This window comes from Besnoitia besnoiti, chromosome VI, assembly GCF_002563875.1.
Source record: "Besnoitia besnoiti strain Bb-Ger1 chromosome VI, whole genome shotgun sequence".
In the NCBI taxonomy this organism is placed as follows: domain Eukaryota; phylum Apicomplexa; class Conoidasida; order Eucoccidiorida; family Sarcocystidae; genus Besnoitia; species Besnoitia besnoiti.
Window position 1 is genome coordinate 3,826,125 of NC_042361.1, and position 17,311 is coordinate 3,843,435.

Here is a 17,311-nt window from a genome sequence, read left to right on the forward strand (position 1 = left end):
ACACCCCTACTCCGATAGATTCGCTCAATTCACTCCGATACTAAAGATCGTCGCGCTTTATGTGCTTGAAAACGTTTTGCAGGAATCCCTCTTAACCCCTGTTACTCATCAGCGCCGAAACCAGACCAGATGATCCCGCTGGCGAATTCCGCAGCGAGCGGTGTTCGGCAATGCCGGGTACGGCATTTCCTGCCCATCAGCGGAGACAACTCTCATTTTAGCACGCGAATCAATTGCCAGTTTAGCAGAAAAAACAAATTTATCGGCTGTCCCGAAGACGACCAGCGGCACACCGCAGATGCACAGCTGCTAACCAGCAACTCGCTTACTTCCAAGTTTCCGCGACAGCTGTCCTTGCCTCGAGACCCCCCTCGAAACATGACCCTTGCTTCGAAATGCTTGCACAGAACCGTCAGGGGCCCGCTCATCTCGTGATCCAAAATCTCCCCAGTCTGGACACCAGGCAGAAATGGCCCGTGCGACGCACCCGTCTGCTGGTCCTTGCGCCTGCGGCACGCCTCTCGCCCACACGCTCTCGGCGCACTGCTGAGTCGAAACTTCCATCACGTTATCCGAGTCTTGTCACCTCTGCTGCTGTTCACCGGCGTTGCAAGCACGCCTCACGAAGGAAAAACACCCGAAAGCGGCGTTTTCGCCAACATCGCCCACCGGCGACAACCCGCAGCACACGCAATACATTCGGCCGAAAGGCGTGCCTTCTTGCAAGCCCTTTGGAACCCCGTGAACCATACCCGACACAAAACATGAACGGGGGTCCTTGGTGGCGCTCTGCCAGGGAAAAGAGCGCTGGGCTGTCTGTAAAACCCCTCACCCCTCCATCTTCGCCCCCCACCCCTCCCCCGCCGCCCAACGCGTGGCAATCACATCTTTCGGGTCTGGATGTCTATCTGCCTTCCGTCCCTGGGTGTTTCCCGATATTCTTCAGGCGGCGCATCCTTCTTCCCCCTGCCTTGCCGCCTGCTGGCGCGTCTCTTCGCCCCTTCCACGCTCGCGTCGCGTCCGGCGCCTGAAGTGGGCAGGGACGCGCGACCGCGAGCGCTATTTTTGGCTTTCTCCGCATGCGGTTTCTCGACGCCGCTGGAAGGCCTCGAGGCCTGTGCATCGCCCCCCCCCTCTGCGCCACTCTCACGACGGCTAACTCCGGAGCCTGCCCCGCGAGGATCTGCGGCAGCTGGCCCGAAAGGCGGGCGCCGCATCCCGTCGCCGCAAACCGGCCGCGTGAGTGCATCAGACCCCTCGCGAGCAGCTCTCTGAGATTTCCTGGAGAGCCGCGCGCTCGTCTCCCCCACGCGTTTAGCGGGAGCCGCCGCAGCCGTCTCCCCGCTGTCTGCTGCTGCCTCGTGGGCGCCCCTGGTCTCGACTGCGGCCGAGGCCCCGGCGGCGCCCCCACTCGGTCGTTCGAGAAGCCACTCGAGTTTCTCCGCCGTTTTGAGCACGGCGGCGGCCAGCATCGAAGACGAGCGCACCTTTTCCTCACTCTCTCCGCCGCCCCCCTGCTCAGGCTTGCTAACGCTGCGCCTCTCTGCCGACTTGCCTTCCGCGTCGCTCGCCTCGAGCGTCCTCGCCCTCCCCAGTCCCCCTCCGCCCACCTGAGGCGCGCTTCGGGGCCCGCCGGGCAGGGAGCCCCGCCGCGCGCTAGTCCGCGCGGTCGCGAGCTCGCCTCCGCATCCCACCTCTCTCACGTCTGTTGGGCTCCACGCCGCCAGCATTCGCTGATACAGGGGGGGCGGCGCCACGGCGTCGGCGGCCGGCGCCCCAAGCAGCACTGATCGCGACGTCTCCAAAGCCGCGACTCGCGCGTGAGGCCGCCCCCCGGCACACTCCAGAAACACCCCTGAGGGAGGCGCGGGTGCGTCGTTCGCAGACAGCACCGCGGCCTCACGCGCGTCGTTCCAGGCTGCCGCCTCTCCCTCTCGCGTCCGGCACCGACCGGCGCCTTTGCTGTGGCTCCAGCCGTGCCGCCCGCGCACGCCTGGCACCGCTGAGGCCCGGCCCGCGAAGTGGCCCAGGTGGTGGGTCCACGCGCCCACTCGCGGCAACCCGCTGCAGATCGCGCGACTGCGCTTCGAGGGCTTTCGCTGGTGAAGAGCCCAGAAGAACAGACGCGGATCTCGAAACCTGCGCAGGTCGCCCAGGCCCGCGCCCACGGACTTCCAGGGCCTGCTCTCCACAGCCCCCAGAACGTGCTGCTTCCCCGCGGCCGCTGCTCGCGGGCCCGTGCGCGGCACGGACGCGCGGAGCTGCGGCGCGGGGGCGCGCCCGTCTTCCGCCGCGAGCCGGAAGAAAGGCGGATGGTCGCCGCGATCGCCTGAAAGGCTCCACCAGAGCTCGTCGGCCTGCCCCGCGCTGGACGAGGCACGGCTGTCGCTGCTCATGCTCGATCGGCGGCTGCTGTCGGTCTCGCTGCTTGTCTCCGACCCTGCAAGGGGCAGGGAGCCCGGCGGGCACGCTGCACCCACTGCGGGCCCGGGGACGGCGAACGGGCTCGCCGGCACGCCTGCGACGCCCACGCGCTCTGGAGCCCACGACGACCGAAGAACAGACGGAGGGGTGGGCGCGGGCGCGCCGCCTAGGAAGACTCTGCGGCTGGCCGGATCTGGCGGCCCTCTCTCTCCGGAACTGGGACTCGCCTGCGGTGTCGTCGCCAGCGCGCCTGCAAGCGGCAGGAGCTGCGTGGGGGGGTCGCAGACCGGAGGCTGGGGCTGCTGCTGAAGGGATCATCACACACACAGCACATCAGGCGAATCTAGCTATCGCACGCGCCAATTACCCACCGCCGACGCAGGAAACAAGCTTGCTAACCCTCCCTTCGCAGCGAACACGAGCGTCTCGCTGCAGACGGCGCTGCTGCTGCTGGACGCCCCGCGCGCGGCTACACTGACCCTTAGTGGGGGCCTGGAAGCCCCTGGCGGGCCCCTATACCGTGTCGCGCCCCTCCACACGCAAAATCACCCGACCACGCGCTGTACGTCCGCGCGCCCCTTCGCAACGCGCTGCCGACCGCCTACGGCGCGGCGGCCGCGGAGTCTAGCAACAGCTCTGAATCGAATGCAGCTGAGCTAGTGCCCGCGTGGCTGCGGCGGCGGTGCACAGCGCGGCTCGCTTACCCGGAGGGCCTTCGCGGACAGGCGCTGCCCCGTGAGTTTCTGTGCCGCAGCGACGACGGGCGCGCTGACCACTGCGCCCCCAGCTTCTCCAACGAGCGCCGTCACTTCAGCCACGGCCGCTGCATTCGCCGCGGCTGCGAGTTCCGCTGCAGCCAATCCTGCAGCCGGGGTCGACGGCGGGCCCGAAATGACGTCTTCGATGCCTGGAATGGCTGCGCCGCTGAAGCGCTCTTCGCCTGACGACTCCGAAGAGGCGTCGTGTCTCCCCTCAGGCGGCGGGGCTGCGCCGGAATCTGGATATGCGCGAGACGAGTCTGCGCCTTGCTTCGCCCGGTCGCTGCTGGTTGCCTCTGCACGACTCTCTGCGACGGCGCCGCCGGCCGCCGCGCCAGGTGCAGCAGGCCGACTGGGCGTTTGAGCTCGCCGGCGCTTCGCACTCGGCGTCTTCTTACAAAGAGAACTCGCGCCCGAAAACGACCCCACGGCGGACCGGAAGCCCGTCGGCGACCTCAGCGGGGACCCCGCCGTCTGCTGCGCGACCATCGCCGCCAGCTGGTGCTCGCGCGCGCGGCGCTCGCTGAACTTCGCCGCGGCAGTCAAAACAATCAACGGAATAGTCGCCAGAACCGGACCTGAGAAACCCCGACAGAAATCAGTTTACACGCGCAAGTGTAAAAACGACGAGAAGAGAAAAGGCGCCTTCATCGTCGTTATATGTAGTTATTAAACGAAGTTCTATTGTGCGAGCATGGTTTCGAGAACACACCAGATTTCCATGAGTCTATTCCGGGCACACCTCGTCTTTTATCGGTAGTTCCCTGGGTATCCAATCCAGTGCTCTGCCTTGGACATTGAAACTAACCCACGTGTTAAATCCGGAGGCAACAGATTGGATAACAAGCACACACTTCTTCATGTGGTGTGGCCGTTCCCCCCCCGCCCCCCTCGCCCCCGAGAGCAGTCCACAGGGCAAAGGGCGTCTCTGGCAGACTCGAATCCGCGGTTGGAGGGTTTAGGGGGGAGGCGAGCGAAACGCAGCACTCACCGATGATAATACCCTTCAGGCCAAACGTCGAGAGGCCGAGGGCCACAGACAGACCGACGAGCCACGGATTGCTGTCCGGGATCTCCCGGTAAATCGCCGTCGTCACATTCCACCACACCGCTCTGCAGGAGAGAGCGCACAGAACAACAAACCGCGAGTGTCGCTGGCAGAGAGTTCGGAGGCCCCAAGCCAGCTGCGCGAGCACGCGAGCTCGCTGCACGCGGCTGCCAATTGCATGCGGAGAGACGCACTGTCGAACTGTTGCCTGCCTGCGAAGATGAAGGCAGAATCTCTGGCGCTGCAGCCTTGAGGCGTCGCGGGTCTCTCCGACGCCAGCAGAGGCCGGAGAGCCGCCGAAAGACCGTGCACGGGGCCTGCCGCCCCCTCCGTCCCCGGCGCCCTCGCCGCCCGCCCCCCTCCCCCGTGACGCTTCTGCCCAGCCGCGTGTTTGGGGATATGCCTGTCTTTCGAGGACTACTAGTCTGGCGCGGCGAATGCCGTTTCTTGCCGCTCATTTCACTCGACACTTTGCGCAGGCACTTCGCACGCGGGCGCAGAGAGCTAGATCGAGGTCACTAGGCGTCAAAAACCTTTTTCCCCTACAAAAACAAAGTTCGCTCCAGGTTGTCCGCGCGAGGACCTACGCATTTGCAGCAAAGAGCGCCACAGCGCCGAGTTTCCGCTGAGACGCGGCAGCCACGTGGAGCACCGCCCACCAGGCGGTCGCCGCCGTCCCGCCGGAGAGGCCCGCTGAAGGCTCGTCAGCTCTCTGCACCGCAGGCGCGCCTGCAGCCCTCGCTGCGTCTTCGGCGCCGCTGCCCCACCACAGCACGAGGCAGGGAATGACAGAAATGCTTTCCGGAGGAAGGAGAGGAAGCAGCGCGAGGAGCCCCGAGACCGCAGTCGGGACGTACACCACCGGCATGCCCGCGCTCTCGTACACGAACCAGGTGAAGAGGCTGACCAGACGCGCACAGAGAGAAAAAAACCCACAACGGGCGTCATGCAAAGGGAACAGTGAGCATTCACACGGAACCGAGGACTCGAACAAAAACACGAAAGTCCGCGCCCGAAGGGACCCCCGAGGCCGTCGCAAGCTGCGATAGCGCGGACGCGCGACAGGCTGACGCCTGCACTTCACCAGCGGACTCACCACCACAGGCACACAAATATGTGTATATACATATAGGTAGTTTTGTGAGCATGAGCAAGTTGTTGAAACAGAAGAGGAGGCCGCGGACATGCGGCGCGTACAGAACGACAGCCCGTCGCAGCGAATCCTCCAAATCTGATGTCATGCACTGGCTGAGACGCGCCGCACGATCGAAGGCAGCTACCATTTAAGGCTGGTGGAGCCTCCTGTCTAGACACTGCAGCCGCTCACCACCTCAGTGCCTCGCAGAAATCGCCTAGCTGGCGACAGGGCTCCCTGCGAGCCGCAAATGACTGGCAGCCCCCGCGAACCGCTCACACATCTCGAGAGTCGCTGTGCATACAGTCGCTGGTTGATGAGAGGAAAGGGCCGTCCTCCCAGACTCACCTGTAGAACCAGAAGCGCTTGAAGGACGAGTAGAGAATCGCTCGCAGCCCGCGATTGATCGAGTGCGAGATAATGCAGCTGGGGTCCACGATGCAAAGTAACTCTTCGAGATACTCCAAACAGCTCCGGCTGCTGCACAGAAGGTAGTACAACGCGCTGAAGAAAACAACCGCCTGCGAAGAAAGAGACAACGCGCAAAGAGACACAAAAACCTCTCCGTCCACGCGCAGCGCCCAAGGCAGTCCGCAGACTGCGAACGAGTTGGACGGCAGACGCTGTCTGCGCAGGCCTACGCCTGGCTAAACCCTTTGTCCTAAAAAAAGTCCTGACTGCGAGGGAAGAGTCTCTCTGAATGCAGAGTCGCCGGCAAACAAAAAAAGCGGACACGAGGCGCGACATCAGCGAGTCTGCTACACTTCCCCCATCCCGCAGCCGCTACCCCCCCCCCCCTCTCCACCCCCCCCCTCCCCGCAAAGAGCCCAGCGAGTGCGCATGAAGGCAGATACAGCGAGTCTTCCGTGCTCGCTGGCGCCAGACTCTTTCGGCGGTGCTGTGATGTGCGGGAGTCGCATCTTGCCTGAAGAAGCATGTCGAAAGCGGATAGGAAAAAGCGGAAAACCAAAAAGCAGACAAAGAAGAATACCCTGGCGGCGCCGAACCTGCGCAACAAGTCGGGGAGACAGACAGCACACAGGCAACCCTGAGACGCGCGCGAGGCACATTCTAACAAAACACGTTCCGCTCAGGCGGCGACACTTGCAACTGTTCAGACAGCCTCGCGGCGAGCCTGAAAGCGTCAGCTTGGCTGCACCCTAGGATAGTCTCGGACTCAACCCACTCAAACAAAACACTGCGTCGTTCGCCCACTATCGCTTCGAAGGCATGTAGGCAGCCCGACACAGTGCCCGCGAAGTCTCTGAAGACGGCCGCGGACTCAAGGCGGGGGGAGAAATGCGAACTCGAGGTTATCTGAATCTGCACCACACGCGACCGGGTGTCTAGCCACCCCCCAGCTTTGCACTTCCCTTCGCAGGGCCGTGTCTGCGAGACGCTGGGGAGGTTCCAAGAGCGCGGCGAGACATCTGCGGATGGCGGCCTCGGCTGCCTCTTACCCGCTGTTCAGCAGCCCCGAGAAAAACGTGTTGGCGTACGTCGTCACGTAGGACCACCATCCTTCACTCGTGAGAGAGTAGATCTCGTTCCACGCCTAAACGCACGCGCAGAGACACAAAAAAGCGCACGCAGGACTCGGAGGAACGCCGTCCAAACGGCTCACAGGATTGCCATGCGACGCCCGCGTCGGGGCGAAGCTCCTGCGAGGCCTCTTGAGTGGGCGCCAGCGTCCTCCTCCGCGGTGTGAAGCCCTCGAACGTACAGCTGAACCCGAAAGGGCGCGAAGCTGGTCGCGCCCTGCTCCTCGCCCGTGCGCAGCTGTGCTGACGTCCGCGGCAGCGCTGCAAAGCGTGGGGAAAAGGAAGTGTGTGGCGCTCGCTCTCTGGGGGTGAAGTGCGTGTTTGCATTTCTTTCGCACGCAGTTCTCACCTCCTTCGCTTTGCCTGCAGCGCCAGACAAGTTCCCTCTGCGCAGCTGTCCAATCAACTCCGCGGTATTCTCCCAGCGCTTCCAGACGCCTTCGTGGAGACTCGCGTCCGCGTCCTCCTCTTCGCCCTTGGCGCCCCACGAGGCCAGCTCGTCGCCTCGCGCAGCGGGCCCCGCGTCCTGCAGCGCCTGTCCCTGCGGCGCCCAGCCGACCAGGTCGGTCGCCTCGGGGCTTTCCGCCTTGCCGGTCGACCCCACTTCGCGACTGGCGCCTTCGAGTTCATCGTTTCGTGCTCCTTCGCGAGCCGCGTCGCGCACCCCGTTCGCAGACGCGCCGCCTCCAAGCCGCCCGACACTCACGCGCGCGCCCCTCCGCACGGGGTCTTCTGGGCACGCCGTTTTCCTGCCGGCTCCGTCTTCGTCTTCTTCCTCGAGCGCCTCGAACCAGTCTAGCTCTTTCGTCGCATCGCCCGCGCTGCTGCACAGCGTCGCCCCGAAAGCAGACTCTGCGAACGCGGCAGGAACACACGGCGCATCTGCCACCGCACACGAGCCTGTTGCAGGCCCGATGAGCCTGCGCGGGTCTTCTCTCTCGCTTGCCCTCGACAGATCGACAGCCCCTCTGGCCGCGCGTTGCCTCTCTGCGTCCGTTTCGCTGGACACGCCTCGCCGCGAGTCCCCCGCCGGACCGAGGGCGCTGTGCTCGCTGCGGTCGCCGCCGGCTTGCCATCGAAAAAGCCACGCCAGAGGCCACGCGCCCCCGTCCCCGTCGTCTCCAAGGCCCCCAAACTGCTTGTCAGGCCCGCCCCGCCGCGCCACTCCTCTGCGCTTCGTCCTGCACGGGCGTCTGCGGTCGCCGCCTCCTTCGTCCGCCTCCTCCGCCGGCGTCCCCCGCCGCGAATCCTTGCCGCTCGAGGCCCGTGCGAGGCCTTCAGGGGGGGCGCTGCAGAACTGCCTCTCGTGGAGTCTGGCGTGGCAGGTGGGAGATCCAGGGCGGGGACGCCCGGCTCCTGCGGGCTTTGGGCGCGAACAATGACCACGGGAATGTTCTCGGCGCCACCGTTTTGCCAGTGCACGCCGCCTGCTGGTTCGCCGGGAGCAGAGCCTGAGCTCGCGCCCCGTGCGGACCCAGAGACCTCGCTGAGGCCTGCAGCGGGGGCCCCCGCCGAAGCGTTCGCTGCGAGATGGCGTATGGAGAGCCACAGATCTGAGTAGCGTCCGATGCTGCCCCCGAGGAGCTGTCTCAGCGGCGATGCCGAGCTCTCCGCGGCGGCCGCCCCGGCGCGCCCCCCTCCGGCCCGACTGGCGCCCGCGGCGATCGCCGCGGCAATTGTGGCGCTCAAGCTTCCCACGGCGCCTGCGACGCCCGTGGGCAGGCCCTGAACAGGCTGCGAAGCCGCGCCGACTGACCCCGCCTCGGCCTCGCCCCCCGCAGGCCCGCCTGCGTGCGGGCCTCCTCCCTCGCTTGTCCCCCCCGAGCTGCTTGCACTGGCGGCCTCCGCGGCCTTCGTAATCAGATTGAAAATGATCTGGGAGGCAGAAAGTGGCGGCGCGGACGCAGACGGAATCGTCGTGTTGTGCAACGTGGACGACGGGCCCGGGTCTGCCTCAGGCGAGCCCGCGAAGCTGTGAATCGTCTGCATCGCCTGTTGCATAGTCGAGGAACGAAGGATATACGTGTCGATAATTCGCTGAAACGCGTCCCATAACAGCGTGATCTCGTTGTAGAACTGGAAACAGAAGAAAGCGACGATCAAGCAGAGAATGAGCACCGACGTCAACATGACAATGATGGCCAGAAGGGGGTTCAGCGAACTCTGCATGGAGCCATGAAACAGCATCAGGAGCCGCCGAAGAGGTTTGAACATCCACGGCTGAGACAGCCAGGCTAAGCTGAAAAGCAAACAAACAGGCAAACACATACACACAACAAGAATCGTACCCTGCTCTTGAACACCGAGAACCTTCTCAGAAATGTCTAACAACCGTCAAAAAGAGAAAAAGCAATGGTAGCGCCTGCGCACCGTATCCGGTGTGTTGTTTGTCCCACTGGGACTTGCACGACCGCCTGTGTCGTTGATTCTTGCGCTCGGCGTATGTGCCCATGCATGCCTGACTTGTCGCCCCTATTCTCCAGTGTGGAGAGGGGGGGGCCCTACGACGCGTTCACCACGCGTCGTAGGGCCCCCCCTCCGCAGAGGAGAGTGCCTCAGACGTCACACCATCGCCGCGCCCCCCGCGCCCGCCCCAGGGCCTGCTGCCAGCGGGCCAGCAGCTCGACTTTTGCTCGCGTGGCGGGCCTCCTCCGTACCTTTTGTTCGCTGCCTCTTCTTTGCCGGCGACGATCAACACAAAGCGGACGATTAGAGCGAAGAGCCCGACGCCGGCCGCACACAGAAGCACCGTTGACAAAGAGTAGCGCGTGTAAGAAGAGATAACCCGGTAGACGAGAAGCACCAAGCAGGTGCGATAGAGGAGCGCAAACCAAGGTCGCGAGGCGTGCCGACCTGAGCCGGCGTGGCCAGGTGGCGAGGGAGAGACTAGGGACTGAAGCGGGGCGAGCATGAAGAGCAGGAACCTCGCCGGAAGGCGCACGAGAAAGGAAGAGAGAAACACGTCCCCGAGAAGAGACCAGGAGGGCTGCCTGGCCAAACAGCCGACGCAGGGCGCATCCGAGCCCTTGTGCCGACGCCCAGCAGGGCCTCCTCCTGTCTTTGCTTCTGCAGAGGCGCCCTCTAGAGAACCCGGCACGCGATGAGGAGACCATCCCCTCCGCACGCCGCCGTTCTTCTTTCCCCAGGGCTGACGACTGGAGGGCGTCTTGAGCCGCCCTCCCCCCCCCCCTCCCCAGCCGCGGCTCCGCTGCGCAGGCGTCTGTGAAGATCGAGATTGCGGTGATGCCCATGCGTGTCTCGACGCGCGTGATCGCTGTGACCTACGGATGCTGGCACACGCAGCTTGTCTCCTCTAGGATTCCCTGCTCTCGGAGGGTTGCCTTCGCCGTCTTCGCATCTTTCTTGCGAGTATTCGCACGCCTCCTTCGTCCACGCCCCCGTGAGGGTCCCATCTGCAAGAAGCCACAGAAACAGAAACTTGCGCCACATGCGAGCTCGCTCCAGTTCGACAGAAGCCGCTCCCTCCTCTCCCCCCGCCCCCCGCGGACACCCTCTCGGACTCCGCCACCCGTTGTGGAGCGAGTTCCGCTGCTGGAGCGCATCTGATGTCCAGCCCGCTGCCCTCTCGAGGCCTCGTTGTGGTCTGACTGATGCACTGTCGGACCTCTCGTCCACCACCCGCCAAGATTACACTCGTTGACGATACACGCCGAAGAAACCTCCCCTTCGCACGCGTTTTACACCTCCTGCAAGACGTGATTCGGCCCTGTGGAACCGCCACAGACGCTCTGCCCAAAGACAGCGGGAAGGGGCAGGTGAACGGAACGTGTGGTGAAGCAGGCCGCTTGCCTTGGTGGCGATAGGAGCGGCTCCAACACTGAAAACAATGCTCCGCACGCTGGTATCTAAAGCGGCAGTTAAAAAAAAAAAAAAACTTGAGTTGCGAAACCGGGTGGGCCCTCGACGCAGTAGCCAAGCGGCGACGCCCTGTGAGGTCGACTCACCAAAAGTATGGGACGCAGATGCTTCTTCATCAGCGTTTTCGCTTGTCGGAAGAGGGCGAGGTGCAACAGATTCGCCTTCGCGGCGGCCAGCAGCCGGCACCACTGGAGATGCCTCTCGGTACTCGGGTGCAATAGCATCTTGCGTCTCCTCTAGCTGCTGTGGTCCTCGTGCCTGGGATTCAGGGCCTGCAAGAGAGCCGGCTTCTGGTTGCGTGTGCTCAGAAGAGGGTGGCGTCACCGGCATGTCAGCGCTCTGCGTCAGTGGAGGTTGCGACTCTTCCGACTCTCGCTCCAAGACTTCTTTAAGTGTGTCGCTCACTTTCCCAAGTTTCTCCGCGATTACGAGATTCTCTTGAGCCAGCAAACTCTCCGCTGCAGCAGCGGTTGGGGCCACTGACGGCAACAGCCGCGAAGCAATACGGGTTGCAATGGATTCTGACGTGCTGCGGTGTCTGTACACCTGAGGAGGCACAAAGCCACCAGTGCCCTCTGGCGGCGGCGTCCCTGTATGGCATTCTCCTGTTAAAGCTGACGAGGCTGAAGACGCCAACCGAGGAGGCGAATGCATGAAGATCGCACTGGCAGTCACTGGAGGTGCAGCAGACGCGAGAGAACTTCGGTGGCTGAGCTGTGTCGGTCCGGCAGACGCAGCACCCGCCTGTGATGCGGCGACAGCGTCAATGCTCGGTTGAGCGCTCAAAAGAATCAGGCGCTTGAGCACGTTCATCGCCGTCCGCAGCGGGATAGAAAAAACGACTGCCCAGAAGAGTGCCAGGACATAAGCCTCCAACACCACAAGGTTGTAGTAAACACAGACGCAACCAACCGCGCAGATGAGATACACAGCAAAGTGCACCAAAGCTACCTCGCTTTCATACGCCAAGCGCGGAAGCCCTAGAATCGGCGAGGCTGCAAAGTCTGCTGGCGGTATTTCTGCAGAGTACCCAAATGCAGATGCCGACGAAAGTTGCCTCTGGTAAGGACCAGAAGGAGGCAGCGAGCTGCCGCAGCCAAAAAACGGCAATTCCCATGAAGCCGGGGATGCGGCATGAAGCATAGAAGCTGGACAATAGCCTACTCCGTCGAAATATGCGCGAGAACTGTGCCGCGGATACGACCTTCTCACCGAATGCTGCAGGAGCGGATCCTGCGGTGGGACGCCATACCCATAGTCTGGTGCTCCAGGTGTATCCGGTGGAGCTGGTGGATACCCAATGAAAGGCCCGCCATACGGCAAATTTGGTGAGCCAGCTGAGACATGTTCGTCAGTCTCTTCGCTGCAGGACCGCCCCTCGTATGGGGGATACGGGAGAGGCGGACCAAACGGGCCCGAATAGCAAAAGGTAGTCATCGGATGTGAACAGCAGGCTTACGTGGAGTGGCCGTTTCAAACGAGTAAAAAAGTAACAAAATGAGAGTTCCGCAACTATGCACGTCTACCGAGCAACTGGATCATTTCATGCAGCCGCGAGATACACAGCTTCCCGGGTATGGACCCGGCACGTGTGCAGTCCGCCGCAGCCACATCTTGAATTGCCCGTGCGGCTTCGGTCGTAACGCTACGAGCAGCGTCGCATCGCATTTCCTGTAAATGACCAGCGACGCGTGCCCAAGAGGTCAACAGCCAGAGTCTGTTCACCGGCCAACACGCCAATAGCCAGAGTCTGTTCACCGGCAATCACATGCCAGCAAGCTGAAGATGGTGGCGGACCCACGCACACGCACATAACTTGGGAAATACGCCGTTGTTGATCGCACTCCCTTCAGAAAAAGGTGACGATTTTACGTAGCTGTGCCGCTTCTCCAAATAACTGGAGGTAGCTGAACACGTCTGAGTCCGCTGCCGTGTTGTTTTTGGCGGGACTATGTCCCAGGCGGCAGTGAAAAGCAAAGTCACTGGAACGCGAATTGCTGTTCACTATTTGGAACCACTCCCAAGACACGTGAACTTCCGCCGAATACCGGATTCCCTCGGAATGACGATAATCCGAAAACGAAAATGGAAGCACACTTAGCGCTAATGCTCGTTCCTTTTGCTTCGCAACATAGCAGATGCACACCCGAGGGACCGCTGCAGTAGAAGCGCACGAGCTGCAGCGTAGAAGCAGCCCGGGCGCTTCGTCGTTAGGCAACCGCGCGGCGCCCTTGCCGTCGATGCTGCCACCTGCACAAACACCTCTTTCACCACAACAGCTTTAAACTGACTAGTATGCAAGGACGTGGGATAGTCTTACGTGAGGCTGTGTGCCGCGTGCATCTCAGTACCGCCGATGTCCCAGGACATGCAGACAACTGTACCCGTGCTCGCAGAGTCACGGCATACGCCGGCGGCACGGCGATTCAGCTTGCGGATATACACGGTGCTGTACTCCACTTCGGTAGCTCTACCCATACGGCAGCAATTTTGACAGTTCACGCCGGTGTTCTGCCAGGTGGACTGTTTTGCAAGGGGAGACACGGCACTACACCAAGACCTGGGCCAGCCAGGCGGGCTGCTGGTAACTGTCCGCTTGCGCTGCGGCGGTTGATCTTTGTTAAGTTTCGCCCTCGTGGTCCCAACGAAGCATTTCCTCAAAAGAATTTCACCGTTTAGTTGTTTCTCACCGACCACGCGGTTTTGTGTGGCACGGCAAAGTCGGGATGATGACGGAAAGGGAGGTATATGGCGAACAGTGTCTGCATGAACAAGGTGTCGCTAGAGGCTTGCTAATCGTTGCGCGAGATCACTGCGTGCCAATACCCCTACAAGAAGCAGCCCCAAAGGCCAGCTGCAAGTGGTCATTGATAAGTGTTTCAGGACCACGTCGCACGTGCCTTGCTTTAATCGCTGGAAATAGTAACATCCTCGTATGTTTCTCCGACGCACTGTAACTCATAGATGGCGTGTCTTGCTCAAGATGGTGCCGGAAGGCTGGTTGACAGAGTGAGGTCGAATCCTTTGTCCAGTGGCGTACGCGTTAGGGATCCCGCCGGTACGAAGCTCCACATCTTAGGATTTAGGATGGGTGGTACCGCTTGTGACGCCACTTATGGATGACAGGTAGACATGAGGATAGTTCTATCGATCCCGAATGACGCAAACTGCCCCACCAGGTGGACATTTTGGTGATGGATATAAGCGGTTTCACACGGGATTCAAGTCCAGTTACAGGATCCTGCAAGGCTTGCAGGGATTAGGCTCAGGCTGTGCAGCTCTTCACGATGAACCAGCTACCATTAGAGACAAGAGGCTTCTCTTGTGCCATGACAAGATTGCACGGAGATATAACAAACAAATCCTAAAATCGGCGGCAGGGGGGGAATTGGAAAGGGTCGCGTAGGGGATGGTGCTGTGAGTTCCTTTCATTCGACATGCTCGGGGACTAGGTCTGCTGCTGGATTATCTCCTGGACAGCGAATCTATGGTTGTTGCCGCTTATGCGAAGCAAAAACTCGCCTGTTTTTCCTGACTGCAGAGTTGAAAAACGGAAGCGAGACGACACAACGTGTAGGGTGCTTTACTAGGCAAGATTGCCCGGCCTCACAACCCCTGCAAAACGAAGTACCATAACGTACCTTGTAGGTGCTGGGTACAATGAGAAATTTGGCGTCGCGATGACCGTCTGGTAGTTTGAGAGTCACTGTAAAGGAAACTTCCGAATGTACCTGCAGGCGCAAAGCCCTCGCGCGCTGAGCCATGCTAGGTGGGAAGAAGTTCTATTTTGGTGCATCTCAACTCACACCCAAAGTCAGGAATTCTGGTTATAAGTCGGCAATACAGCTGTAGAAAAGATGATATTCAGGCGCCGTTGTTCGTGGCCAGTATGCACAGCTCCACGTGTCTCTTACGACAAAAGGTGTATGTTCTATAATGGCTGCCGCCTCCACATTGCTGCCCTTGAGCAAGTAGAGGGCCATGGCGCACCCCACCAGGTCCTGCACAGCATAAGAAAGATGTCGTAGACCACTCCGGCTTCATCATTACTGTGATGAGTCAAGCGCTCGCCCCGGCAGTCCTCCGACCGAATTCAACGACCAAAAAGCAAAAGGTGAGACTCCCCGCTTAGACTCACGTGCGAAGCTAGACTGGAAAATGCACAGGTAAAGCTACTGTCCCGCGCCAGATGTGCGGATTTGGAGACAGCGACAGCCGTCCTGTCTTTCGACCCCGTTTATGCCTGTGGTCCGCCCAGAACGGGTGCCTGGCGGCAAGATCTAGGCCTGATTAGAATAACTGACCTGTTCACAGGCACCTCTCCACTTGTCTTCATTCCGGCTCAGCGTGACTCGCAGTGAGACGTCGTCCTCGATAGTCAGCAGAAAGCACGGATTTTGCTCCCAGAAAGCGGGAAACGCTGGTCGGCTGGGGGTTCCCTGTAGGGGGCGCGTCTCCCGGAAATCCACACTATGCTGTAGCGCAGAGTTGGTCGCTCCAGGCAAGTAAGCTGTATGCTGCTGAGAGGACAACTCTGCATGGGGTACGTTCTTGTTGTCGAGGTGCCCCGAGGCCGCGCGAGTCAGGTGCTCACGACTAGGAAGAGGATTGCCTCTTCCCAGTCCTGAGCTCACCGAGCGTGGGTTCATCGTTTTTGGAGATTGCTCAGATTCTTGAGGGCTCGCGCACAAAAATCTCGCTTCTGCACCGGTCTTTGAATTCGTCCCCAGCAGGTCGCTTGGAGATGATGGAGGGGTATGCGGGACGGGATGCTGACTGCGTTGCTGGGCGACTGCAGGAGTAGAAACAGAAGTCGCTACCCCACGTCGTGCCTTGCCGCGTGCGAATTCTCTCGTTCGGCAACGAGACTCACCATCGTGCTAACACACACACAACGGATGAGACGGCTCTGACTGCACACACATTCGGCAAGGTGAAGCCACTTCAGCGGTCACGCGTTGCTGCCACCTACCATCCGACGACCCGGTGGCTGAACCCAGACCTGGCTGCGGTCGATGGGCTGTCCTGCTGAAGACGTGCGCTCCACCTGCCGTTTCAAGACTCCACTCGCTCGCAAAGATTATGTGAGGTGCCGTTGTCAGGTCCACTACTCTCTGAGGGCAGACGCACGTCCGCATGGGTATTTTGGGACGAGACGTCAGTCTGCGGCGGTCATCAGCATGTGCCAAGCCAGCTTTGGGGCTATGGATTCCCTGTCTGTCCACCGAACTCGATGGAGACTAAGGCATGGTACAAAGTTGAGAACGGGCCGCCCCACGCGGGTGCTTACAATGTAGCGGAAACCCTAGCAGTTCATCCTTCGTTAATCCTAAACCCTTCGTTCGCCTTATGGTGTGCCAAGGACGAAAAGGTCTTTTCTGGGTCCCGCCCTCAGAGTCAGTCTGAACAGCGCCGGCACGGACCACTGGAACGACATGTTGGCAACTATCCAATTTACGGATCGGGCGCTCTCCCTACTGGCGTGCACAAGTATAAGAAGCACCAAGCGATGAACCTGTCGTTGCAGTGTGGGAGTCCCCGGTTCAACCGCAATGGCTGTTTGATTTCCGCTTCACACCCCCAATCCAGCCCACGTAAAAGGGCGAAGATATCCCGTGTCTTAGCAGCATACCTTCAACGGTTTGTCGCTATATACGTAGAGCGTGAAGGTGTCTTGAGGTCCCTTTTCAGTCATGGAAGGTACCACGACAAAGGGGTCCTACGGGAGCGGTAAATATCGATATTCTCATAGGTCATCGTCAATACATTTCACCGATCGCCAGTTTCGTTCGCTGCGTGGTTGTCTTGGCGAGGACCGGAGCCGCGCGCGGGCCTACTATCAGCCTCTCTGCTGTATCGGCTGACCTCAGTCCGCCATTGCGACTCATGTGCCCCACGACTGTCAGGGATGTCGGCCTGTATGCCGTCTTTTTCTGCTCACGTCTGTCGCTGGGAGGCGAATGTGTAGGCATGCGATGTCATCCGAGCCGAAAGTGCTTTCCAACCGCCATTCTTCGGACCGCACCTGCGAAGAACGTGACCAGGGTGACGACTCACGTCCATAGTCCACAACTTCGACGGCAGCTCGGGTCGCGCCTTCGTCCTTCTCGCAAAGGATATACCGACGGCAAGGCGTCGGCCTCTAACGCAAACTACGCCCTCTCAGTCGGGATGCTAGCGGTCAGGAAGCCGCAGTTCCTTTGTGTTTGTGAACCCTGCCCAAACGCCACAAAAGTGGTACGACTGCAAGGCGGATAAAGGACTGCGATGACGGGGACGGCTGCCGCAGAGACCCGCGGCTGGCTTTTTGCTCACGTGGAGTTTCGGTTGTTCATTTCGCAAGAGGGAGTTCCTAGAGGAAAGTTCTCCCTCGGTGGTGAATCCGCCTGCGCCGGCGGTGCCCCTTCTTCGTGCTCGTACAGGAAACCGCGAGGACTTTTCTTTGCTCGCCCCCGCCAAGCTTCAGGGACCTCCACGTGACGCGAGCACGGAGCAAGACTCAGGGTTTGTTTAGCAGAACCCCGCA

General features: G+C 61.0%; 2 protein-coding genes across 2 annotated transcripts; both read right to left on the reverse strand.

Moving 5' to 3' along the window:
• Window positions 1-881: 881 nt before the first annotated feature.
• On the reverse strand, window positions 882-12,222 carry BESB_069440 (uncharacterized protein; the record flags this gene model as incomplete). Its single annotated transcript, XM_029365337.1, has 12 exons — window positions 882-2,729; window positions 3,129-3,760; window positions 4,174-4,295; window positions 4,818-5,132; window positions 5,714-5,886; window positions 6,291-6,372; window positions 6,826-6,920; window positions 7,256-7,756; window positions 7,942-9,145; window positions 9,564-10,126; window positions 10,192-10,319; window positions 10,872-12,222. 12 exons carry the CDS (start codon window positions 12,220-12,222, stop codon window positions 882-884), a joined length of 7,014 nt encoding a protein of 2,337 aa, XP_029218920.1.
• Window positions 12,223-14,233: 2,011 nt separating this feature from the next.
• Window positions 14,234-15,434, reverse strand: BESB_069450 (uncharacterized protein; the record flags this gene model as incomplete). The annotated part of the gene is made up of 3 exons (XM_029365338.1): window positions 14,234-14,320; window positions 14,700-14,786; window positions 15,090-15,434. 3 exons carry the CDS (start codon window positions 15,432-15,434, stop codon window positions 14,234-14,236), a joined length of 519 nt encoding a protein of 172 aa, XP_029218921.1.
• Window positions 15,435-17,311: the final 1,877 nt, after the last annotated feature.